The sequence below is a fragment of the Kogia breviceps genome, chromosome 2, assembly GCF_026419965.1.
Source record: "Kogia breviceps isolate mKogBre1 chromosome 2, mKogBre1 haplotype 1, whole genome shotgun sequence".
Taxonomy (NCBI): domain Eukaryota; kingdom Metazoa; phylum Chordata; class Mammalia; order Artiodactyla; family Physeteridae; genus Kogia; species Kogia breviceps.
In genome coordinates, this window is record NC_081311.1 from 74,097,329 (window position 1) to 74,124,588 (window position 27,260).

General features: G+C 42.2%; 1 protein-coding gene across 9 annotated transcripts in view; it reads left to right on the top strand.

Annotated features, from left to right (window-relative positions):
- The window catches only part of FAM13C (family with sequence similarity 13 member C), a 124,663-nt gene that overhangs the window by 32,847 nt on the left and 64,556 nt on the right, over positions 1-27,260 (top strand). For all 9 annotated transcript variants that reach the window (XM_059055048.2, XM_067025617.1, XM_067025615.1 and 6 more), the window contains one exon: positions 21,570-21,688. In XM_059055048.2, the coding sequence (XP_058911031.1) occupies positions 21,570-21,688 (119 nt within the window). The remainder of the gene's footprint in view (positions 1-21,569; positions 21,689-27,260) is intronic.

A 27,260-nucleotide genomic window follows, 5' to 3' on the forward strand; every position in this document is an offset into this window, starting at 1 on the left:
CTTAATAAGTTGTAGCCACAATTAGGGGATTTCTTGCAGGAACAGAGATGTTCAACTCTGCATCTTTTGTTCCTTAACAGGCAGAATTACAATATGATGATTTGCTTGGCTTGGTAATATTGCTGTGTGCCAGGGAAATTTCCAGTAGAAAAGGTCATCCCAGTGTTAGATTTTCAGACCTTTCAGCTGTAACTAACATTAAATGACCAAAGGGATACTGTCAAGGTTTAAAAACTCATAATCAGTCTGCCAGTGCCGTGGGCTTAAGGGGTTGGCTTTTAGTGAGGTTTAATCCAGAAAACACCAACTGTACTGAAGTTATGACCTACTAGATTTAAAATCCACCAGGGGAAAATTGTTGAATGTTGTGCTTGTGGATCCATAGAAGGGCACTGCCCCTACCCCCCTGACCTCTTCTTTGTTCTCTCTGCTGTCTTCTCAGTTGTATTGAAATGGACATTTGATTTAGACACCGGGACAGCCTGGTCCAGATACCGCTCCCTCTGAAAGACAAGAGGACTAAAAAAAAGACTGAATTAGTTTACCTCTAAATAAAAAACAGGCAGACACTCATGATTTAAGGCTCCTTTAAAAATTCTATTTATTTGTTTTTTTACTGGTTACTTATAAAGACTTCAACAACTGTAATATTTTCTACCTGATGTGAAACATCAAGGTGGAAATAGAGAACAAATCAAAACATAACACCCTATTAAATCTCTGACTGTCTCACTTCCACATAATGCTAAAAAAGAGGATGGGAAGTCAGTGATTGGTTCCCAATGTGATAGAGTTTTGAGGAACCAGGGTCTGGATGTTAGAGCCTTCCCTGGGCCATCTACAGGGCAGGAATCTGGTGAGCTCTGCTATAGCTGATGCAGTCTTCAGTCTCTAGGGTTTAGAGGCAAGTGAGGGACCGAGGAGACAGTTCCCCCAGTGGAAAGCGGATACTGGGGTGGGCTTGAAGTAGGCATCAGGATGAGAGGGCAGCAGGGAGCTCACCCTAGAAGAGAGACAGGGATCTAACCTCTGGGAGTGGAGATAAAATTCTAATTCACAAGACAATGAAAGTCTTTGCAGATACTATTTTAAAAGACTTTTAAATCAGAAAATGCAGTAGCTGCAACTGTACTTGAGCATTATTTTCCTGTCATTGAAAATTCCATTATTTGATTAAAATTTCTGAAATGACACTTCTAGAATTTATTACAGTGTCTGACTGCAATGTTGTAACTCTGAACACATTTTATCATAGACTAGGGTACTTTTGAAGTCTGTTTATTTTGGCTTCCTCTTACTTGTGACCTAACTGCTAAAAGCGATTTATCTCAGAGCCTTTGAAAGTTGTATTCTTTAGAAGGAGGTTTTTCCATTGCAAACAGTACTAAAGAGTCTTTAACACACATACAAATGATCCTCTGTCTCTTTCTTTCCATCTTTTTTTTTTTTTTTGGCCGCAGGGCGCCACATAGGGAATCTTAGTTCCCTGACCAGGGATTGAACCCATGCCCCCTGCAGTGGAAACACGGAGTCCTAACCACTGGACTACCAGGGAAGTCCCTCTTTATTTCTAAGTGGATGATTTTAATGTCATCTTCTTTAGCCTTAGCGATATCAGGACCTACATTCTATTTCAAAGATGGCCTTATCTATGCAGACTGACCTGGCCTTTTCTTTCACTTCCCAGGCTGTCGGTTTCAATAATAGTCCCTTCCTGGGCAACATCATCTATCAATTTTGCTTGATTTGCCAAAACAGGCTCAGTAACATGGTGTTTCATCAGTGATGCTGGGCTGAGTATGCCAGAGGGGGCCTCTGTTTCCCCTCTTGTAACTTGAGGAGTGTAATGTGTTGGATACTGTCTCCCCAAAATTCATGTCCATGTGGGACCTTAGGATGTGACCTTATTTGGAAATATGGCAATTGCAGATGTAATTAAGCTAAGAATTCAGATGAGATCATCATGGATATAGGCTGGGACCCCAAAGCCAATGACTGGTGTCCTTCTAAGAAGGGGGTGGGGTGGGGAAAGAGAGAGACACACAGGGAAGAGGCCATGGCAAGATAGAGGCAGAGATTGGAGTGATGCTGCCACAAACCAAAGAACACCAGGAACCTTCCAGGCCTAGAAAAGACAAGGAAGGATTCTCCCCTAGAGCCTTTGGAGAGAGCGTTACCCTGCTGACACCATGACTTTGGACTTCTGGCCCCTACAACTGTGAGAGAATAAGTGCTCTGTAAAGCCACCAAGTTATGTTAATTTTTACAGCAGTCCTAGGAAACGAACACAAGAGGCTTCCTAAGTTAGACTGTGTGAGGCTGGCTTCCCTGTGCTCCAGGGGACCTGGCCAGAGCTGAATGGGATGCCAATCCAGGTGGTTTCAGGGCACCGAGCAGACTGGCAGGGCAGAGATGCAGATATAGAGTGTTACGACTGGGATCCAGTTACTGCAGTGGGGTACAGAGTGGCATTTGGAGACAGGAGCAAGGCAGACAGGGAGTAAAACTTCAGAGCGGCACCCGCAGCAGGACACCTCTGTTGCCACGTTACCCACACTGACTTTCCTTTCCTTTCCTCTGACAGAGGACAGAGTTGCCCTAGGTCCTGTTAGAGCTGAACCTGACAGCGGCCAAGGGGCAGACGGGCCCTTCTAGGGGTAGAGCAAGGGCGCCAAGTAGCTCATCACAAGAAACAGTGGGATAACTGGAAGTTTCTGGATGTACAATCAAGTGTTCACTACTTGCACAGTTGTTTAGCGCTGTGTGTATTCCATGTATTTTTAGAAGTGGATAGTGGATGAGTTGAAGGCTTTTGTCCTCAACCCCAGAGTGTTGCTCCCAGGTGTCCTTTTCTTGACAATATTACTGCAGCATCCCTGGTTCAGACCTTCTAGGTCCTACTGGAGAGCTGTACTAACTATGAAAATATTACTCCTATGGTAATGACTATGCAGAGCCTTGTCTTTTAAAAAAATTTATTGAGGAATAATTGGCAAATATAACTATACATTTAAAGGGTGCAGTGTGATGATTTAAAGTACATGTACATTGTGGAATGATTGCCAAGGTCGAGAGAACTAATATATCCATCACCTCACATAGTTAAAACTCTGTGTGTGTGTGTGTGTGTGTGTGTGTGTGTGTGTGTGTATGATGCGAATGCTTACGATCTACTCTCAGCAGCTTTCAAGTTTACAACACTGCATTATTCTTTTAAATTTTATCGAAGTAGAGTTGATTTACAATGTTGTGTTAATTTCTGCTGTACAGCAAAGTGATTCAGTTATACATATATACTTTTTCATATTCTTTTCCATTATAGTTTAGCACAGGATATTGAATATATCAATAGTTCCCTGTGCTATACAGTAGGACTTTGTTGTTTATCCATCTTATATAGAATAGTGTACATCTGCTAATCCCAAACTCCCAATCCTCCCCCACCCCCTGCCCCACCGGGGCAACCACAAGTCTGCTCTTTATGTCTGTGAGTCTGTTTTGTAGACATGTTTATTTGTGTCATATTTTAGATTCCACATATAAGTGATATCACATGGTATTTGTCTTTCTCTTTCTGACTTACTTTGCTTAGTATAATAATCTCTGGGTCCATCCATGTTGCTGCAAATGGCATTATTTCATTCTTTTTAATGGCTGAGTAATATTCCATTGTATATGTATGTACTACATCTTCTTTATCCATCATCTGTCAATGGACACTTAAATTGTTTCCATGTCTTGGCTATTGTAAATAGTGCTGCTGCAAACATAAGGGTTCATGTATCTTTTCAAATTATAGTTTTGTCTGGGTATATGCCCAGGAGTGGGATTGCTGGATCATAGAGTAACTCTATCTTTAGTTTTTTGAGGAACCTCCATACTGTTTTCTGTAGTGGCTGCACCAACTTACATTCCTTCCAGCAGTTTGAGGGTTCCCTTTTCTCCACACCCTCTCCAGCATTTACTATTTGTAGACTTTTTTTTTTTTTTTTTTTTTTTTTTTTGCGTATGCGGGCCTCTCACTGTTGTGGCCTCTCCCGTTGTGGAGCACAGGCTCCGGACGCGCAGGCCCAGCGGCCATGGCTCACGGGCCCAGCCGCTCCGCAGCACGCGGGATCCTCCCAGACCGGGGCACAAACCCGCACCCCCCGCATCGGCAGGAGGACTCCCAACCACTGCGCCACCAGGGAAGCCCTGTAGACTTTTTAATGATGGCCGGTCTGACCAGTACACTATACTATTAGCTATAGTCACCATGGGAACAGCCTGGTCGTGAGTGCTTTATCATAGTAATAAATTTATATTTAATATTTATATGATATTTAGTATATAATTAACAATATATAAGAATTCATTTAATTCTCATAACAACCCTATGAGATGCCGGTACTCATTCCTTTTTACAGAAGAGGAAACTGAGGCACAGAGAAGTTAAGTAACTTGCTCAAGACTACAGAAATGGAATGACTAACTGAATGGTATTACTAGGTATTAATTATGGTTGTATTAAAATTGATTTATGTTTTTTATTGATTGAGGAGTGGATTAACCACATTTGGGTCCTCCACATACACAGCAAATAGGTTACCGCAGATTTTGAATGTGTCTAGGGCCTTGGAGGATAAGACTTGGCTGGGCTCAAGAAAAGGAGGGATCCAACATTCCTCTAACTTCTTGGGATAAGAAGAATATATAACTTTTAATAAAGGAATCAATTGCAGAGGGATTTCCTCATACTTACTTCGGAGTGATGGGAGGGAAATAGAGATATTTTAATGGCATATCTTTGTCGTTAATGACAGGGCCTTTGTCAGGTGAATGCTGTGGTTTGGATGCCGGTTGGTATGTTTCATACGACTTAATATTTTCAGGCTGTGTGGGAGTGCTTTTCTTCAGGCATGTGACTGGGGCACTCCTGTTTGGGTGTAGCCATGTGAGCAGAGAGTGGCAAGACAGTCAGCTGCCACTTTGCTGCATCTGGTGTTTCTGACTGTGTTTGGGTTCTTGGAACCTTGCCACCTCGGGGAATCTGAGGCAATGTTGGTGACCCATGTTTTAGGCTTAGCAGTTGCAACAGAGATGGAGAATTGGCTCCAAAGTAATTAGAAACCAGGTAGAATATATTACCTTCAAGCCTGGCTTTCTTTTAATTAGTTAAGTAATTTGGCTGCACAGCTTGTGCAGCTTGTGTTCAATCCCTACCAGGGATTGAACCTGGGCCCACAACAGTGAAAGCCCACGTCTTAACCACTGGACCGCCAGGGAATTCCCAAGCCTGGATTTCTTCACATCACAGATGTTGCTGACAGTTTGTACCACGTGTTGGTTTATTGTCCACCTTGGCTGTGGTTGGATGGCAAGATGCAGAGCTTTTGACCTTCAGATCAGGCTGTGAACACATGGAGTGATGCAGGACCCTCTATTTCTTCCTGTAACAGCAGGCATTGAGGGTGCCTCTGCAGGAGAGGCCCCAAACCAGGGTAGTTGTGGGACTGCTTTGCTTGAGGTGAATGTATGATTACTGGGGAGAGGGCAACAGGAGCCACAGTGGGGTTTCTATAATGCCCTGGGTGAGAGTGCAACCTCTGTTGTCATTCTGTGTGTACTTGGATCCCAGTGAGGCCCCTAAGGTTACCCATAGGTGAAATGGTGGATAATAGTTTCCTCCCCTGCCGATAAGGTTGTTCAAGGATTGAGATAATCCTTGTGAAGTACTTACTGGAATGCCTGGTACATAGTAAAAGCTCAATAAATATTAGCATGTCAGCTGTCAGTATGGTTCTTATACCTAATACATTGCTGTAGTAGAATGAAAAGTTCCTAGCCTTTTAGGAAAAGACTGATTGTTCTGTGGCCATGGTTACCCGTAACCATCAGAACCTGTTTTTTTTTGTTTGTTTGTTTTTAATTAATTAATTAATTAATTTTGGCTGTGTTGGGTCTTTGTTGCTGCGTGCGGGCTTTCTCTAGTTGCGGCAAGTGGGGGCTTCTCTTTGTTGTGGTGCGCAGGCTTCTCATTGCGGTGGCTTCTCGTTGCAGATCAGGACAAGGTGGGCAGGCTTCAGTAGTTGTGGCACATGGGCTCAGTAGTTGTGGCTCTCGGGCTCTAGAGCACAGCAGGCTCAGTAGTTGTGGTGCACGGGCTTAGTTGCTCCATGGCATGTAGGATCTTCCCAGACCAGGACTCGAACCCGTGTCCCCTGCGTTGGCAGGCGGATTCTTAACCACTGCACCACCAGGGAAGCCCCAGAACCTGTTTTTATATTTGTTTAAACTGATCAGTGACAGCAGCTCACCAGCCTGCTAACACACCCAGTTGTAAAGCCAGTCAGCAACAGCTTAACTCAAGTGAGCCAGTCAGCTCTGTTCTCACTCCAGCTTTGCTTCTGCACCTAAAGGTCAGCGGATGCCTTCATATGCCAGCCTCTGGAAGTCTCCCAACCCTCGAACTCAAAGAGTCTCCAGACCCTATATCAGACCAGCTCTTCATGCATTGCTTAGGGAGAGGGTCTGTTAAAGTGCAGCTCTCCCATGCTCGGCAAGCTATCAATTTGGCTTTTTTAAAAAAATTTTTATTTATTTATTTATTTATTTATGGCTGTGTTGGGTCTTCGTTGCTGTGCATGGGCTTTCTCTAGTTGCGGCAAGTGGGGGCTCCTCTTTTTTGCCGTGCGTGGGCTTCTTATTGCAGTGGCTTCTCTCATTGCAGAGAATGGGCTCTAGACGCATGGGCTTCAGTAGTTGTGGCACGTGGACTCAGTAGTTGTGGCTTGCAGGCTCTAGAGTGCAGGCTGAGTAGTTGTGGCGCATGGGCTTAGTTGCTCCATGGTATGTGGGATCTTCCCAGACCAGGGCTCAAACCCGTGACCCCTGCATTGGCAGGCGGATTCTTAACCACTGTGCCACCAGGGAAGTCTCCCAATTTGGCTTTTTGTTCAGATATTGAGTTGAGATCTCTGCCTTCAACAGGCGAGATGTGTGTTATGAGCTAAGGGATCATAAAGATGGGGATATAAGGAAGAGTTCACATGCGGGGTGATTTCTGGTCCAAGTTGTGTGATAGGCGTTAAATAGAGAAAAATCACGGGAGGAGGGAGGTCTTCTGACTTGAGAGAACACACCATGAGTGATAATGGCAATTTAAGGGCTGCTACCTAATTTGTCATCCCTGGACTGTAGGGTGTGCAAAGGGTAGGGTGACAGAAACTAGGACTGGAACAGTTTGTAGGGGCTGGATTGTCAGGGCCTTGGATCCCGGCCTAAGCAGTTTTCCTGTTCCTCTCAAACATATTTCTAACTTTCTAAGTCCTAACCACAGAAGAGACTGAACTTTTTCCATAAGAGGGTGTTTCTTTGAAATCTCCCTATAGGGGATATTTGTCATTCTATTTTGGCTTTCCAGCATCTGAACTCTGTTCTTGAGCTTGGAGAATTTCCCACATGAGGGAAAAAAGCAGAATCTTTTTTCCACTCTAGAAGTTAAAAATGCCAGTATTTGCTTTTCCATCCCCCCTTTCAGCTAGGACACGGGCAGAACCTGGGGTGGGAGCTGATACAGCAGGAGAGGAGACCTGGGCTGTGTGCTGTGGTAATGGTGGTGGTGCCCATTGCTACTGTGTGGGGGAGCCCTGCACGCTGCAGAATCCAGAGGGCTTCATCAATCCAGAAATTCACTTGTTCCCAGAATTTTAGTATTGTTGAAATCAGGGTGATCCTGAAAACCAGTGTTGTGATAGAGTTTGATAAGCTGTATTATCTACTTTTTTCCTTAAGAAAATAAAATAATAATATAATGGTCTTAGGGTCAGCAGCATTGGAGATACTCAGTGGTGGCAGAAGTGTCCATGTTGGACCAGTTCTGAGCACAGTTTTGGCCTCATAGCCCCACAACTCGTGCTCCAGGCCTTTGGGTTATTTTGTAAGCTTCCCAAGAAATTTATTCTTTGATTAAATTAGAGTTTGTTTTTATTGTTTGAAGCAAAGAATCCTGACTGTTACATGCAAGTCATCTTTAAAAGTCTTAAGAATGCTGCAGTTTATTAATATAATGGTTTTAATGGAAGCAGGGTTTTTTTCTCCCCAAATTTTCACTTAAATTTGATGTCCCAAGAAACTATGCCATGTTAATAGCTCATCATTCAACCAATATTTTTTGACAACCTCTGTGTGATATTATGGAGAATGAGCTCATAATGGAGCTTTTATTCTATTCCAACCTGTATCTTGTGGGTTTGCATCCCCCTGGCACAGCACCTAATACCTGCCATTCCTATCCTGGGGGATTTGACCCAGGTTAAGAAGCGCAGTGCAGGCAATGGAGAGCTGGTAGATGCTTTAACTTGAAGAACTGATGTGACCTGATTTGTAGAATTGCTTCTTAGGGGCTTTCTTCAGTTATTCTCATCATCACTCATTTGGTGGAATCCTGTCTCCCTTCAGGGTTTCCTGTATCTTGAAGCCCTATGGAAACAAATTCGGAGCAGGGATCTATGACTTTTGGGTTTGAGATGCCAGATATCTGTGGAGCTCCAAATGCTTTTGAGTTCAAATGTTCTGGATGTTGAGCTCTTTTTTCTTTCCAGGTAACTGCTGGGTTTCCAAATTAAAAACTTCCTTAAGCATGAGTGGTGCTACAATAAGTATTTGGGTCTAACAGATCCTTAGACTTCTCCCAGGTCCACATAAAAGCTTTTTCATGAGTTACTTTTACTTGGAATATTCAGTTCAGTCCATGTGTGTCATCTGATCTTATTGTGTGGAAGGAAACATTCTTCCTAAATAGAGCCCCCCTTTGAAGCAAAAACTTTACATATTCTACAGTGGCTAAAAAGTCTGGTAAAGGACTTAGAAATAAACAGTCGTAGTTTATCAGTCTAAGTTCACAGAGAAATTAGACAATAGAGTTGCTTATGTGGCCTTTGATAAGACAAGTCGTGGCTTCTAGAGAGTTCGTCTTGGTTTGTACTAACATTGTAGATGGAGATCTTTTAAGAGGGAGCTGATATTTTACACCTTTCTGGGATCCCCTAATGTCTGGTATGTGGGGTATTACCAAGGAAAGCTAGCATCAAAGACTTGGCTTTTTCAACCACGGTTAAAATGGACCAGAAGCCACAATTCAAGTGGATGTTAGGTATTCACAAGATACCACTATTTTCGATGTGTCTGTTCTCTTTAGCTATCTTAGAATAATTTTGTCGGGATTTATTGTCTCACTGCTGTTATTTTAAATTTGAGTTAGTATAGTACATCATAGTATTTCATTTTCACTTCAGCTTATTTTAATTCCAGTTGTAAAATGCTTTTTAAAATAAGTTTCTGTGAAATTAAAATCCATCCAGGCATTTCTGGTTTCTGAGATAACATTATTTCTCTTCCTCTTTGCACTGCCTTCTACAGCCTCCCTCAAAAGAAAAAAAAAAAAAAAGCCTAAAACAGAACCATATGTTTCAAAGATGGGAGAGATCTGGTGCTTCCACAAAGTCTTTAAAAGGAGAATGTTGGAATGACACAATTCTCCTTTCTGTTAACTGTCCCACATTTTGTGAGAACAGTTCGACTTCCCAGAAGTCCTCAATGACTGGTTCAACAGGATGAAAGACACATGTTCCTTGTTAATATAGGAAGGTGCTTAGAGCCTGGTGTTGAAAGCTGTGAAACATCCTTGTCGAATGCTGTGTTTTGTTCAGCAGTTGGATAGCAGTTCAGTGTCCCATAGGAAGACCTGAAGTTTTCATTTGTTCAGAATCTGTAGGAAAAATTCTGGGTTGATTTCGACATGACCATCAGCTATGAAAAGTTATTCAACATAATAATGATGTAGACAGGATTATAGTAATTACAATATTATAACATTATTATAAACATTGTAATAATAATGTGTAAAACGGATTCTTTCCAAGTACTTAGATGCCCTTATTTTAAGAAACATACTTGATAAATTGTGCTAATGGATGGGAAAACAATTTGAGAAGTTTACATACTGCACATGCAAGCTGCTGTTGGTGTTTGGCAGTCTCTGATTTATTCAGTGAAACAGCAGTTCAAGGCCCTTCCCTAGGCCAAACCCTCTTAGCCTCATTCCAGTTACAGAAATGAGCATGCAAGCAGTGAGACACGGGCATTTCAGTAAGAATATTTAGTTCTTTATGTTGTGGAGGGTGGTGTGTGTGTGTTTAGATTTCCCAGATCCACAAACGACTGGCCCTCAGCACCAGGCTCTGGTGCTACATGGACATGTTATGACTGAATGAATGAATCAACAAAATTTTGTACAGTGCTGAAACGCTTTGAGAGACTGAAAGAAATGCGAGGCACAGGCATCCTCTCTTGGGGTGCTTGCTTACATTTTAACTCGAGGGACGTAAGCTAAGCACACATTCTGCATAGACTGTGAAACAGGGCTGTACTGGATTAAGCATACAGAGGACGAGAGGAGAGTCCAGAAGGAGAGAGATAGGGCTGCTGATGTGGCCTAAAGTCATCAGAGGACAGGGGATTGGAGGAGGACCACCCAGGATCCATGGGATATGGTATGGATTCTATATTTGTGTACCCCCCCAAATGTGTATGTTGAAACCCTAATCTTTAATGTGATGGTATTTGGAGATGGAGCCTTTGGGAGATGGATTGGTGCCCTTGTAAGAAGAGAAAAGAGAGGGCTCACTTCCTCTCCCTCTGCCATGTAAGCACTGAGCAAGAAGGCATCCATCTGTAAACCAGGAAGAGGGCCCTCACTAGGAACCCAATTGGCTGACCCCTTGATCTTGGACTTCCCAGCCTCCAGAACAGTGAGAAATAAATCTGTTTTTTTTGGCGGTACGAGGGCCTCTCACTGTTGTGGCCTCTCCCATTGCAGAGCACAGGCTCCGGACGCACAGGCTCAGCGGCCACGGCTCACGGGCCCAGCCGCTCCGTGGCATGTGGGATCTTCCCGGACCGGGGCACGAACCCGTGTCCCCTGCATCGGCAGGCGGACTCTCAACCATTGCGCCACCAGGGAAGCCCAAATCTCTGTTGTTTAAGCCACCTAGTCTATGGTATTCGTGTTACATCTACCTGAACTAAGACAGGATATAGATAATATTGGAATGAGGCACACATCCTGGGAAGGAGGAAACTGCACTGAGAGGGCAAAGGATATGAGTTGAAAGGTGATCAGAGCACAGAGGGATCTTCTCAGAAGATATGTATCTTGTGGTGCTCTTAGGCTTATTGATTTGATCATCTGTTATTACAATAGAGTGTTGGAAATGGGGAGGAATATGCATTGACTTGGCAAAAAATTAGAACTGTCTTCTTTTTTTCTTCCTCTTCTTCTTCTTTTTTTTTTTTTTTTTTGTGGTTATTTTCCTGAGTGATGATTTGTTTTATTTTCCACTATGGTCCCATGGCTAGAACCATCCCTGGCACTGTAGAAAGTATTCAGTATGTATTTGAATAAGTAGATATCAAGAAACCACAGAGTTTAGGCCCCCTTTGCCACATGCTCATTGAGTATGGAACTTTTTCTGAATTTGAGTAGCCCTAGTTCTCCTGTGCTTGACATTAGTGGGGAAGCTTGAGGAGCTGAGGTCATTTTTGTGATGGTAATTTTGGATTTTTCTCATGGCTGTTTTGGGAACTGAAGAATAATTTGATTCTTGCTAAACTACATAAAATAAACAAGGGAGCTTGTGAAATGGAACACTGAGGGATATTTGAAAGCAAAGAATAACAGACATAGTTTCATCATTTCAGAAAATAACATGGTAGAGTTTCCATATCAACAGGCTCCTCACTTTCTCTGTGAAAAGGGGAATAAAAGGTGACTTTTTTTCCCTGGGAAGGAAATATTCTATAGTAAAAAAGAGGCATTTAGAGGAGTTTAAATCTCAACTCAGAGGGAGATGATTTAAAATAGGCATAAATATTTAATTTATATTAAAATCACAGATATTATAGTAATCTTTTAAAGTCAAAATGAGGCACTAGCTTAAGTCATAGGCTTAAGAGGCAGTGGGGCGGAGAAGGGAGTGTAGACTTTATAAAGGTGCCATCATGTCTTTCTTTCATGCCTCTTCGCTGTGGATATGACCAGGTTCTAGTAGGAGGGCTTATGCTTGTGTCACCATATTTATAGGTGCTGACTCACTGCACCCCTTGTCCCATTTGGTCATAATTTTTGATTCCTTGCTGATGGAAATTGTGTATCTTTATTAAAATTTAACATACCTAGAATGTAAGGCACAGTAGCATCTGTTTTAGAGAACATTATTTATAACATTTTCAAACAGAAGTCATATGGTTGGGTGAACTCTTACTAATATTTATTGTTTCTTTTTTTGCCTTACCCTGATTTCCCACACAGAGTTAAAATCCTTTAGCGTTACAGTGAGATAAGACGTAAGTAGGGTCAGGCAATAAGCCTCCTTCTCTCTGCATTTTCTTCTCATTTCTCTTTCTTGGTCTTCTTTGCAGTTTCCTTCCCATCAGCCTGTTTCTTAAAGGCTTGTAAAATGAAATACTGTTATGTTAAATTATAAAAACAATATATACTCATTAAACAATTCAAACAATAGAGTATAAATTAACACGTCCCACAAAAATATAAGTACACAACAGTACACACACTGTCAGATACACACACATATTTGATCATCCCCTCCACCTTTCCCATGGATGCTTACTGGTTTTTGGGGGGTTTTGTTTTTTGGTTTTTTTGGGGCTGACCTGCATGGCTTGTGGGATCTTAGTTCCCTGACCAGGGATTGAACCCACGCCCTTGGCAGTGAAAGCGTGGAGTCCTAACCACTGGACCACCAGGGAATTCCCTTCCATGGGGTCTTATTGTATATACTATTTTGCAGCTTAATTTTTTAATTAATTAATTATTTTTAAACATCTTTATTGGAGTATAATTGCTTTACAAGGGTGTGTTAGTTTCTGCTTTATAAAAAGGTGAATCAGCTATACATATACCCCCATATCCCCTCCCTTTTGTGTCTCCCTCCCACCCTCCCTATCCCACCCCTCTAGGTGGTCACAAAGCACCAAGCTGATCTCCCTGTGCTATGCGGCTGCTTCCCACTAGCTATCTATTTTACATTTGGTAGAGTATATATGTCCATGCCACTCTCTCACTTCGTCCCAGCTTACCCTTCCCCCTCCCCATGTCCTCAAGTCCATTCTCTACATTTGTGTCTTTATTTCTGTCCTGGCCCTAGGTTCTTTAGAACCATTTTTTTCTTTCTTTTTTTTTTTTTTAGGTTCCATATATATGTGTTAGCATACAGTATTTGTTTTTCTCTTTCTGACTTACTTCACTCTGTAGGACAGACTCTAGGTCCATCCACCTCACTACAGATAACTCAATTTTGTTTCATTTCATGGCTGGGTAATATTCCATTGTATATATGTGCCACATCTTCTTTATCCATTTATCTGTCGATGGACACTTATGACTTTTAGCCCAATTTTTTTTTTTTTTTTTTTTTTTGTGGTATGCGGGCCTCTCACTGTTGTGGCCTCTCCCATTGCAGAGCACAGGCTCCAGACACGCAGGCTCAGCAGCCATGGCTCATGGGCCTAGCCGCTCCGTGGCATGTGGGATCTTCCCGGACCGGGGCACAAACCCGTGTCCCCTGCATTGGCAGGTGGACTCTCAACCACTGCGCCACCAGGGAAGCGCTCTTAGCTTAATTTTTAATTTAACAATATATCATCAGTCCCATAAATACCGGTGTTTCTCGGGGTTCTCTTCTAGGTTTTCTCTTCTCTCTCTGCACATGCTGAATGGAATTCTTCCACTTGTAGTTTTAGTCACCTTCATGCTTATTTCCAAGCATATATTCCCAGCCCTTGTATGGCTCTGGGACCCCAACCCATCTATTTATCATTGCCCACTTGGATGCTACACAGGCACGACACCCGGCCAGAGCACCAAGACCCTGTCAGCCACACGGCTTAGAAGAAAAGGGAGAAAAAAAGAATGAAAGAAAGAAAAAAATAAAATAAAGTTATTAAAATAAAAAATTTAAAAAATTGTTAAAAATAAAAAAAATTTAAAGTAAGAAATAAAAGAATGAAAGAAAGAAGAGAGTAACCAAACCAAAAAAACAAATCTACCAATGATAACAAGTGCTAAAAACTATGCTAAAATAAATAATAAATGAAAAAAATGGACAGAATCCTAGGACAAATGGTAAAAGGAAAGCTATACAGACAGAATCACACAAAGAAGCATATATATACACACTCAGAAAGAAAAATGAAAAAAAAGAAAAATATATATATAAAAGGAAAGGAACAGAGCAACCAAATAAATAAACAAATCTACCAATGATAATACATTGTAAATACTAAACTAAGATAAACATAAAACCAGAAAAAAATTAGATGCTGAAAGCAAACCCCAAGTCTACAGTTGCTCCCAAAGTCCACCTCAATTAGGGATAATTCGTTGTCTATTCAGGTTTTCCACAGATGCAGGGCACTTCAAGTTGATTGTGGAGATTTCATCTGCTGCTCCTGAGGCTGCTGGGAGAGATTTCCCTTTCTCTTCTTTGTTTGCACAGCTCCTGGGTTTCAGCTTTGGGTTTGGCCCCTCCTCTGCGTGTAGGTCGCCGGAGGGTGTCTGTTCTTCGGTCAGACAGGACGGGGTTAAAGGAGCGGCTGATTAGAGGTCTCTGGCTCACTCAGGCTGGGGGGAGGGAGGGGTGCGGATGCGGGGCGAGCCTGCGGCGGCAGAGGCTGGCGTGACGTTGCACCAGCCTGAGGCGAGCCGTGCGTTCTCCCGGGGAAGCTGTCCCTGGATCCCGGGACCCCGGCAGTGGCGGGCTGCACAGGCTCCCGGGAGGGGAGGTGTGGAGAGTGACCTGTGCTCGCACACGGGCTTCTTGGTGGCGGCAGCAGCGGCCTTAGCGTCTCATGCCCGTCTCTGGGGTCCGTGCTGATGACCGTGGCACGCGCCCATCTCTGGGACTCGTTCAGGTGGTGCCTGCCTTCTGTGGGCAGGCGGGGAAGGAATCCCCTCTCCTCATGAACCCCAAAACAATGGTCTCTTGCCTCTTTGGCAGCTCCAGACATTTTCCCGGACTCCCTCCCGGCCAGCCGTGGTGCACTATCCCCTTCAGGCTGTGTTCACGCCGCCAACCCCAGTCCTCTCCCTGCGATCCGACCGAAGCCCGAAGCCCGAGCCTCAGCTCCCAGCCCCCGCCCGCCCCGGCGGGTGAGCAGACAAGCCTCTCGGGCTGGTGAGTGCTGGTCGGCACAGATCCTCTGTTCGGGAATCTCTCCGCTTTGCCCTCCGCACCCCTGTGGCTGCGCTCTCCTCCGCGGCTCTGGAGCATTCCACCCCCCGACCTCATCTCCACCCGCGAAGGGGCCTCTAGTGTGTGGGAACCTTTCCTCCTTCACAGCTCCCTCCCACTGGTGCAGGTCCCGTCCCTGTTCTTTTGTCTCTGTTTATTCTTTTTTCTTTTGCCCTACCCAGGTACGTGGGGAGTTTCTTGCCTTTTGGGAGGTCTGAGGTCTTCTGCCAGCGTTCGGTGGGTGTTCTATAGGAGTTGTTCCACGTGTAGATGTATTTCTGATGTATTTGTGGGGAGGAAGATGATCATCTTCCACATCTTACTCCTATGCCATCTTGAAGGTCTCCCCTTTTTGTAGAGTCTTTAGTGTTTTCTCTGTATAATGTCATCTGCAAATAGTGACAGTTTTACTTCTTCCTTCCCAATTTAGTTGACTTTCATTTCTTTATTTTGCCTAATGGCTCTGGCCAGGACTTCCAGTGCCTAAGTCAGCCTGCACTTACTGGAAGCACCTGTCCAGGAAACCTAACACACATCAATTACAATCCTCCACCTCATCTTGAGTTAGTTTACCTTACACAAGAAGATAGGCCCTGCTAGCCTTATAAGGAAAGCCCCATCCTGTTAGCCAGTCATGCCCTGCTTCTGCGTTGCCTCTTCTAATGCTCGGTAATACTCACTCTTGCCTAAAATCCCTCAGGGACAGTGCCCTGTTGCTTGATAGGTACTGTATTCCCCAAGCCATGGTTTGTTTCCTCTTGAGTAAAGGACATCAAACTAGTTACAAATTGTTTTAGTTTTGTCATCTGACAGTAGTGAATTTGGGATGTTGAAACATAGTGGTCAGAACTCCAAATTCGGATTTAGGAGATTGGGATTAGGATCTGGGTTCTCTAGCTCAAGTGGAACAGTATGGTCCTATTTCATGCAATTTTGAATTAAATATTGAATATAAAGTATTAGGTCTCTCAAAGTAAACAATTTGAAATAGTGTAATTCTTCCCCCAGATTTATCAAGATTTGCATAATTTCAAAGCTGTTTGGGTCTATTGAATTTATAAGCTGTGTTTATTTTATTGAAATATTTCCACTTTAGCTAGTGAACAGAAATACCCAATGTCTTCTTTTATGGGAATGGTCTTAAAATATATAAATCTCAGTTAGATTTTGCAGGGTCTTCAGGAAGGCATCTCTTATGTAAAAGACAATCTTTCTGTCCTAGGTAAGTCATCTATCTTGTCTGCTCTTGATTATTCTTATTCTCACTGCAGAAAACTGGGAGAGTAAAATCCACCTCCTAGTTTTAAATGAGGAAACATAGGTTAAACGTGCCTAGTTTAGTGTTGGTACAGATCAGGCACTCAGTGAATGTTATTTGGAAAGTGGACAAGATAGACAATATAATTTGAGTGTGATTTGGAAAGTGGACGAGATAGACAATATAATTTGAGTGTCTGTTTTCTACTAGAAATTCTTACAACTCTAAGCAGTAAACTAGGTGATATCTCTGTATTACAGGTAAGGAAATAGGATCAGAGGAGATTCTACTTTGGGGATATGTGTGGACTTTGAACCGATGCCTGCCTTTCTACATGACTTACATTAGTCTGTGTTGAAATAGTGACTAAGGTAGGCAGAAATTATTTTTAAAATGGGACTGATAGGTCTGAAGAAATAGTGATCTACATTCCCTGTTTCTTAAGGGGTCAGAACATTAATAATCAGATGCACATTTTTAAAAAGAAATTTAAATAATCTCTTCCAGGGCTTCCTTTCCCCCAATTATGAAATGAATGTGATAATAACAAATAGTTCTTTTAATCAGGGGTGAAAGTCTTTAAAACTCCCAATTATTCAGAAGGACTTTAAGTCACTTTCACAGACATGTGCAGGTTTAACATAATAGGAACTTTAGGGTGATATAGGATAGGGTGTATTTATAGCACTTTTCCTGTTTGTTCTAAGAGCTGAAAATATGTGCTCTTGTCAACTATGGAGATATCAGATGCATTAATCATGTAGTAATTAGAGCTCTTGGGAAGAACACGCTCTCTTAAATGCAAGGCAATTTTATTAACAATGGAGTGATTAGTTATAAAGCCATTTAATTTAAAATTTAAGCCAGCAATCGGAGGAAATAACATTTTAAATCAATTTCAGAATAGAATGGTCATAAACCTCAAGTGTGAGAAGATTGAAAAAAGTGACTGTTTTGACTCGCCACATCTTGGAAGGAAGATTTAGAGGATGCCTATGTCTTTGAGGCCCAAGGGTAATACTCTGGGCATACTAGAGCAGATGGGCAAAAACTGGAATGAGGATGGAAAATGTGTTCTTCTGGGTCATGGATTTGTACAAATTGGAAAACTTGGAAGGGCCTGAAGCAGTGGACATGCCATTGGATTAAAACTAGATTCTCTCAAGTTTTTTATGAGCCAGCTGAACTCACTAAAATCCCAAGGACAGAATATCATATTTCACCATTTCTACTTAGGGACACCTGTTTTTTTTCCTTAACTCAGCTGGGGTTTTGAGCCTCTGTACCCGATTAGTAGACAGCTTTGCTCTTGTTATTGTGTATACTTTCCTAGCCTCTGCTCATGGATCAGAATATAACCAAAGTAACATTTGTTTTGGTATGAAATATCTTTTTTCTGAGAAATATCTTTCTTATGAAATATCTCAGATCTTAATCAATTTGTTTGTTCCTGCATATAAGCAGAAAACCCACAAATCACTTTACTGAGGCTGGGCTTGGGACATGCAGGAGGTGAGGTTGAATGGTAGAAGAGCATGGTTTGGGAGCAGGAAAAGATGTAGGTAGGATGACTCCTCTTACAGATGCCCCATCCAGACTATGCCGGACCAGGTGGCAGGAAGACAAACCTGGAGGAGAAGTTCTTGGCTTCTACTTCCCTTGTTCCCTTGGTCAGTTTGGACCTGCCCATTTGACAAGCACATTAACACAGAAGTAGGCAAGTTAGTGTCTGCCCTCTCACACTTTAGTTTTCTCTAGAAGCAGTTTTAAAGTTCTTTGGGGCAGGGATGTCTTATTTACTTTTATATAACCCTCTTAACTATCAACATCCTTGGTACGTAGTAGGTGTTTGCTTTTTTTATTGAAGTGTAGTTGACATCTTATGTTGTATTAGTTTCAGGTGTACAACATAGCCGTTCACCATTTGTATGTATAACACATTGGTCACCATGATATGTCTACTAACCATCTGTCACCGTACAAAGTTCCTACAACATTGTTGAATATATTCCCTATGTTGTGCATAACTTACCTGTGACTTATAACTGGAATGCCTCTTGAATCCCCTTCACCTATACTGCATGATCAACCAACCCACCTTTCTTCTGGTGATTATCAGTGCTGTTCTCTGTATCCATGTGTCTATTTCTGTTTTGTTTTGCTTGTTCATTTGTTTTGTTGTTTAGATTCCATATGTAAGTGAAATCATACAGTATTTGTCATCCTCTGTCTGACTTAAGTTCACTTAGTGTAATGCCCTCTATGTCCATCCATGTTGCTGCAAATGACAAGATTTCATTCTTTTCTTATGACTGGGTAATATTCAGTGTGTGTGTGTGTGTGTGTGTGTGTGTGTGTGTGTGTGTTTATACCATCGTTTCTATCCCTTCTTCTATCGATGGACACTTAGATTGCTTTCATATCTTGGCTCTTGTAAATAATGCTGCAGTGCACATAGGGATGCATATATCTTTTCAAATTACTATTTTCATTTTCTCTGGATAAATACCCAGAGGTGGAATTACTGGGTCATAAGGTAGTTCTAGTTTTAATCTTTTGAGAAAACTCCATACTGTTTTCCATAGTGGCTGAACCAATTTACATTCCCACCAAAAGTGCATGAGGATCCCCTTTTCTCTATATCCTCACCAACATTTATTTGTTGGCTGTTATCAAAAAAACCATTTTGACAGGTGTGAGGATGATATCTCACTGTAGTTTTGATTTGCGTTTCCCTGATGATTAGTGATGTTGAGCATCTTTTCCTGTGTGTCTGTTGGCATCTGTAGTTCTTCCTTGGAAAAATGTCTATTCAGGTCCTCTGCCCATTTCTTAATCAGATTTCTTTTTGTTATTGAGTTGTGTGAGTTCTTTGTATATTTTGGATATTAGCCCCTTATTGGATACATGAGTTGCAAATATCTTTTCCCATTTAGTAGGCTGCCTTTTCATTTTGTTGATCATTTTCTTTGCTGTACAAAAGCTTTTTAGTTTGACAGATTGCCATTTATTTATTTTTGCTTTTGTTTGTAAAATCCATGGGAATCCAGCAGTGTTGGCCTGTAACCCTTTTCAGCCTCCGTGGGTTCAAAGAATTAGATAAAACACTGTCTTTGGGGGAAAAAAAAAACTACTCTTTCCTGAAAGGGTTAAGTTTTAAAGGAATGGAAATGTCTGGTTTAAATTGTTTAGAAATGAGAAGGGCCATTTCTTTAGGTCTACAAGTAGGGTGGCTTCCAAATATGATGTTTAAAATAATATTATTAGTATAGAAACCTGAAACAAGGATCCCACCACAAAAATAAGTTTGAGTTTGCTGAACTCACTTGGGTTAAGTCTCCAAGGATTTCCTTAACACCAGTTTCAGAATACTGAGCTTCAAGGGGATTTTTGTAAAAGGACTATTATCATCTTCAGTAGCTCCCATCCTCTGTGTGCCTCCAGTTGGTAAGTAGTAAAAGAGCATCTTGTTCAACAACCTTGTGAGCTTGGAGTATTGTCTCCATTTTACAGACAAGGAAACTGAGGTCCAGATAATGGATGTGATTTTCCTAAGGTCACATAGCTAGCATACTTGCAAGCAGTGCTGTCTCACTTGAAAACCATTGTTTGGGGAAACTTGGCCAGTATTTGAATAGCTGTAGAAGTTTTCACAAGCAACTAGTATGCCTAGGGAACTGTTGGATACTAATGGAACCCTTTCATGTGGTGTGTCTTCTTGCCTGAAGCTGGAGGCTTAGAAAAATTAGAGAAAGAATCTTGGTAGTTCTGATTCATTCCGTTTCCTCAGCTCTACTCCCACTTTGCATTTTACCCCTCTAATAGGAAGGCATTCCTATGATTTTGCTCTAGAAGCTTGTGATGGCTACTTGGCAAATAGCTCCACCAAATTATTCTAGTACAATATTTTAGAAAAATGATTTCTGACATATTGAGACACCTGACATATTGGCACTTGTACTGACTTCAACCCATACCCCTGAGAGAGGAGCTTGGTCTGTATTGTCACCACAGTATACTGCACCTCCAGACCCACATTCACTGTATCACATGAATATTTTGACTGCATGACAGTAGCCATCTGGATTTTCTGAGTTTCTCCCTGAATTTGGTTGTAGTATTTCATTTATCAGGTTAAGAGGGACTGTTTTATCCTACGGAAAATTTTTCTGAGGTTTGGCATTGTTCAAATACTATAGTGGTTCAACTGCTGAACATATAAAAATCTTTCATTTTGAGTTTGTGTGTCCTTGTATTGAATAGAGATTCATTTTAGCTTTGGTATGTTTATGATACTCTCTAGAATTAGCTTCTGGAGTTTTTGTAAATTAATGAGTGGAGTTTATCATGGGGTAATGGGACCAACATAGTGATTTCTTTGGATTCAGTGTAGCCAATGACAGGTGTAGGGAGTGTGTGTGCGTGTGTGTTTGGGGGGGAGGGGAGGGGAGAGTAGCAAGCATACTTGGGATTTGGATTTTATAAAAATGACTTGTTCCTTGGTTTTCAGATTAACTTAAGGTTCTTTCTTATTATAGGAATAATGTATGATTATTGTATAAAAAATATAGATGAGTACCCAAAAGAAAAATAAAATGACATCTTAAGTGTTAGTCACTGTTAAGATTTTGGTTTACTTGATGCCAGTTTGTGTGTGTGTGTGTGTGTGTGTGTGTGTGTACATTCATACATGTTTGTGCAAAAATGAGCTTATGCTATAAATATTCTAGAAATTGTATTTGCACATCTATTCATTAAATATGCTTCTCTCATATTTTTAATATAAAAAATAAATTGTAAATTTTAGGTTATTATTATTTTTTCTTTATTCTGAAATCTTGCAGCAACTGACTGTTAGAAAGAGGCTTTTTAAGTTCGGATCACTCATGGGCCCCCTTCCCCACAGCCCTTGGTAGTGTGTGTTTTGCATGGCTGCTGCCCTGTGACCCACACCCCGCCGGAGAACACTGTGGACCTGATGGCTGCTGACAGTTCATCTACTTTTCCTGTTTTTCTTGCAGGAGACAGAGCATGTGGTACACAGCCAGGCAGAGTGTCGGGGGAGAACAGGAACGCCAGCTCAGGAGAGTCCACAGAACCACACCTTCAGGTGCCAAGAAACCGTGAGAGCTCAACGAAGGTGGGCCCTTTGTTGTCAGAAGTTGCACTGGGCCTTGGGTTCCTTTCCCAGAAACGCTAACACCTGTGCTTGCTACCCCTGCACAAGAGGCAAGGCTTTCTGACTTCCGTTGGCATCCCTTGAAGTCAGAGAACCTCCTTAAAGGGGCCTAGAAGGAGAATCATTGAGTCTAAGAGAAATGTAAATAACCTACTTTCTCTGCCTTCAGTTTGAAGATAATCGGCCCTAAGGCTCAGAGAGGAGCGGAGATTCTCCTGCCCTGAGAGAGAGAAAAGCTGATTTCATTTCGTCCTCTTTCATTCCCCGCTAGAGAGGACTGGGTTTTCTTCTGTGATAATGGTAATTGGTGATGACAGTGTAGAAGTCAGGCCAATTGCTTTTCGCATATTCTGTCATTTAGCCCTCACCCCTTCCCCGCAGAGTGGGTACTCCTAGACCCATTTTATAGAGAAGGAACTTGAGGCTGAGACGTCAAGGCACTTGACTGATATTGTACAGGTAAAAAAGGCTGAGCCAGAATTTGAACCTACAAATGTCTGATTACGGCATAGCAGCCGTGGCTCCTGTGCTGATCCGGGTGGTGTCTCTAAGCCCTGAAGTGGCCCTGGGGCTGACCCCTCTGGTCTCCCGGACCTGCTAGAGACGGCCCTGGGTCAGGGCAAGAACGTGTGTGGGAGGCTCTCCGAAGCAAGGTTGGCATGGCATTCAGATGGGAGCCTGGCCTTGCAGCTGTCTATGGACAGTCTCTTCTGGAAATAAACAGAAGAAAGAATTCAACTGCTTGCTGGTTGTGTCAGCTGTCTTTGTAGGATCTTGTGTACAGTGTAATCATAGCTCTCACTCAGTGGAAAGGGAGGGCTATGCTTCTGGGCATGACTTTGCCAATTTTTTTCTAAGGCAGCAGAGTCTAAATGAATTAGCAACGACAGACAAGATTGGCGGTGCTATGAAACTGTGCTTTTAAAAAATTTTTTATCGGAGTATAGTCGATTTAAAATGTTGCATTCGTTTCTGCTGTACAGCAAAGTGAAATACATATACGTATATCCACTCCTTTTTAGCTTCTTCTCCCATATACATTACAGAGTATTGAGTAGAGTTCCCTGTGCCATACAGTAGGTCCTAATTAGTTATCTATTTTATATATAGTGAAATTGTGCTTTAAAATCTTCATCATACTAAATTTAGAATCAGAGAGCCCCAAAGGGTTGATGGAGACCCCAAAAGTAAGGTGATCCATTATCCAGTTGGATCCTTCAACACCTTTTCTCACCTCCTCGCTGGTTGCCGTCTCTTGTCTGTTTATTCTTACTTGACCTCAGTTCGGGTAAGACTCAGCCCTGTCATTTCTCAGCTCATTGGGACACTCAGCTTCCTATTGGAGGCCTTACTATAACAAAGCTGTTTTAGGTTGACTAGAATCAATTAGGCAGTGACCCTGTCTCCCCCACCAGACTGGTGACTGCTTCTCTCAGCAAGAATAAGGCCAACTATATTCCCATGCATATTTCAAAATCATAAAAAAGACAGAAAAAAACAAACACAAAAAACAAGACGAAATCCTTCATGCTTACATATGAAGTGCATGGTGCCCTTTGGGCTGGATACTCCACAGAGGCTGATAGGGGAAAATGACATTAGCAATCTACCTTCTCAAAGACGCTTGATATTTGGTATACTTAAAACCACTCTATTTCCCATCTGCAGTGGACAAGGTAAGTGGTAATATTACTGTTATCAGAGGGCAGGTCAGAAATTTAATGGGATTCTGCTCTGGGGATCATTTACATATGACTAGGGAGAGCTAAGTGTATTGAGTTAGAAAAGTCCTCATGAGGAAACATACAGAGCAGCAACTCCTACACTTGGGGGTGGGGAGTTATAGTTCATTCAGATTCTCAGATCTATGGCACTTTTCCTCAGAAGAAAAGAGATGCACGTACACAGAAAAGTTTGTGTAACATTTTAGGCTGTTCCTAGACCTCTTCTGCATGTCAGGAGAAGGAACCGAATACATGGTCACTGGGCAGCCTTCCTCATTGAGTCAGGCTTGTCTCCTCCAAAACAGATCCGGCCTGTCTTCCTCTATGCTTTAGCAAACCTCCATAGGACCCCCAATGCCTTGTTGTTCTCTTCTTCTTTTTCCTTTCTAGCCTCCATGTTCTACTTTGACAGGATCTAACTTTCTGAGCTAGCAGCTTTCCAGAATTGCCTGGGCTCCAGAGTTGACAGTCACAGAGTTTGGTGTTAAGTTGTAGATCAGGAGTTGTGAGGCCAGTTACGTCTGGTATATTAGGTTGAGTACTTAGGTCAGGATGGTAACCTTTAAACGACAGAGTTTTGTTTGTCACAGCCATGGTGGCGTCACCTAGGATCATTCTAATGGAACTTAAAAAGAAAACTCTAAATATTACAGGGATTGTGAAATTTGATGAACTGATGGAATGAGAGCTGAGGCGAAAAACAACTTTGAGTCAGGTAGCTCGCATTCCTGATAACATTGCACTTCCATTTTAAAGCCAGCAAATGGCCCGGTGCAGGCACATTGTGTCCAATAAAATCTTGATAGAGACATGAGGACTGTGATAGAACACTCCAGACCTAAGTCTGGCTCAAAGTGAGGGAAGAAGCCAGGCTAATTCTCAGCAGGTGTAAAACACCACCTTCTTGGGGAGGGGGGCTGGGAAGGAGCATGTTTTTATCATAATGAACACTTTGAGAAAGGAAGGAAAGATCTTTCTACAGCAAGGAGCTGTCAAGGGGTCACATGTGGTTTGGGTGAGACTCAAAAGGGTAGTTAGTGTTCAGAGAATGAATCCAGCCTTGCAGAAGTGAGGTTTTGGAGCTGCTTGTTGTCGTGGGGTGGTATTGATCTCATGTGTGCCGAAGAGAAATAGTTTCATACCTTCAGCTCAGAGAGCATGTTGTTGAGCTTTTCCTAGTGCATGGGACGTTTATCTGTGTGTCTAAATGCGCTTTAGGGAGGTCTATGAATGTTTTTGCCCAAGTTTGAGTGTCTGTATACTACATTGGTTTTCTGTTGCTACTGTAACAAATGACCACAAACCTGTGACTTAAAACAACACAATATGGGCTTCCCTGGCGGCGCAGTGGTTGAGAGTCCACCTGCCCATGCGGGGGATGCGGGTTCGTGCCCCGGTCCGGGAGGATCCCACATGCCACGGAGCGGCTGGGCCCGTGAGCTACAGCTGCTGAGCCTGCGTGTCCGGAGCCTGTGCTCCGCAACAGGAGAGGCCACAACAGTGAGAGGCCCGTGTACTGCCAAAATAAATAAATAAATAAATAAATAAATAAATAAAACACACACCCAAATTTATAATCTTATGCTTCTGTAGGATAGATGACCAACCATGGGTCTCACTGGGGTAAAAGAAAGGCGTCAGCAGGCCTACATTCCTTTCTGGAGATTCGAGGGGAGAGTGGATATATTTCCTTGCCTTTTCCAGTTTCCAGGTGCTGTGTACATTGCTTGGCTTATGGTCTTTTCCTCCATATTCAAAGCTAGCAACGTTGCATCTCTCTTAGCATTCTTCCATATGTTTCCTTCTGACCATATTACCGAGTCCAAGCTCCTACTGCTTTGTCTCATGAGAGGCGGCTAAATTGAGAATGAGGTGTTGGGGCAAAGGAAGAGTGACTTTATTTGGAAAGCCAGCAAACTGAGAAGAAGGTGGACTCTTGTCCCCAAGAACCATCTTCCCTGAGTTAGAATTCAGGCTTCTTTTGTACTAAAAGGGGAGAGGATGTGGCTGGTTGCTGCACACTTCTCGGTGCCAGAATCCTTTGCTCTTGCAGTTATCCACGTAGGTCTGATCACAGTGTTCCCATAAACCTCCAACAAGACAGAGGTTATTCTCTGTTCTGCAACTTTTAATCTCTGTATGAATGGAAAAGTGTTAAACCTTTAAATGTCAGAGAGCCTTGAGAATGGGCTACCATGAATATTTCAGGTTATGGGCAACATTTTTTTTTTTTTTTTTACAAAGGTGCAGAGCCAACATGACTAAGCACAGCCAACAGAGCACAAGGGTTAGAGCTAAAGGAACAGATTCAATGTGGGGTCAGGTTTGTTCTTTTCTTACAACCAAGGGCAGGAAAATTGTTCTGATTTTAAGGATTCGAGTGATTAGATTGGGTCCACTCAGACACCCCACTGTAATCTCTCCATCTCAAGGTCCTTAGCTTAATCACATCAGCAGAATCCCTTTTGTCATGTAAGGTAACAAGGGGAGGGGGACAAGGAATAAGCACATAGACATCTTCGTGGGCCAATTATTCTGCCTACTACATATGTTTATTTTTCCAGGGAAAAATCTCTAAAGCATTTATCAGAGTTTCCTATGCTATCCATGATCCCCCAAAAGGTTTAGACTCACTGTCTTAATCTCTTCCTGCCTCCAAGTTTGCTTGCTCTTCTGAATTCCTTCAACAGAGCCAACCTCAGATATTGATGTAGCCCACTCTGTCCTGTGTCTTTGCACCCTTCCTTCTATTTACCAGCTCCCCTCATGTTTCTGTTATATTCCTTGGCAGTGTAGTGCCCCACATTAGAGATCTCAAACTCAGTGTCCTGCACATGTATCTAGTGTGGAGGTATATTTGACTTGTAGACTGTTGTAAAAATATTTTGATTCAGTGTTTAAATATTAGTCTTTATGCCTTTTTTACATTGTTTTGAAAAATCTGAAAATGGGATAACCCAGGATGTACATTCCTACAAGGCAGCAGATAGCTGGAGTTTAGGAGCAGCTCTCCGTTTTTTCACAGCTCCTACCCAGATCTCTTTATTAATTTATGCTTTTGCCTGGCTCCTATAGGCATTTGATTTAAAAGGCCTGCTTCCATCCTTTCCTTCCCAGCAACTGCTCATCCTTAGGACTCTAGCTGCCTGGAGCTAAGCCCTAATAAGGTGAAGGCTGATAGTAGCTTAATGCCTCCTTCTCCAAGATAATGTGTTTACATTTTTTTTTTAAAAACAGCTTTATTGGAGTATAATTGCTTTACAATGGTGTGTTAGTTTCTGCTTTATAACAAAGTGAATCAGCTATACATATACATATATCCGGATGTGTTTACATTTTAACTTGGATTTTCAGTGCATCTGAGTGGTGAGGCTGCGTATTAAATGCAGTTCTATAGTTCTATGTGTTTTGAAAAGCTCCAGCGTATGTACCTGGAGCTTTTCAAAACACATAAAAGTATAGAACTGCATTTAGTTAGAGCCAGAATGAAGCCTTAGTAATCATTAAATACAACCCTCTCATTTTCTAGTTTGACCCCCCAATGAGGCTGTGATTTGGTTAAGCCCTCACTTCCCTTGTAATAGAACCAAGATAAGCACCTTCAATCTGTTTAGAGCAGTCAGTTGATGAATATGCATCAGTTTGATTGATTTTTATGGCTAACGCCAGTGCCAGTTCTGTAAATGCTCAGATATGATAAAGGGGAATTTATGAATGTAAGAGAATACAGTGCAGTTGGGGATTTCTTACCCAGCTAAGTAAATTTACTTTTGAGAGTGGTTAACTCCCTTGTGTTTAAAATATTGTAT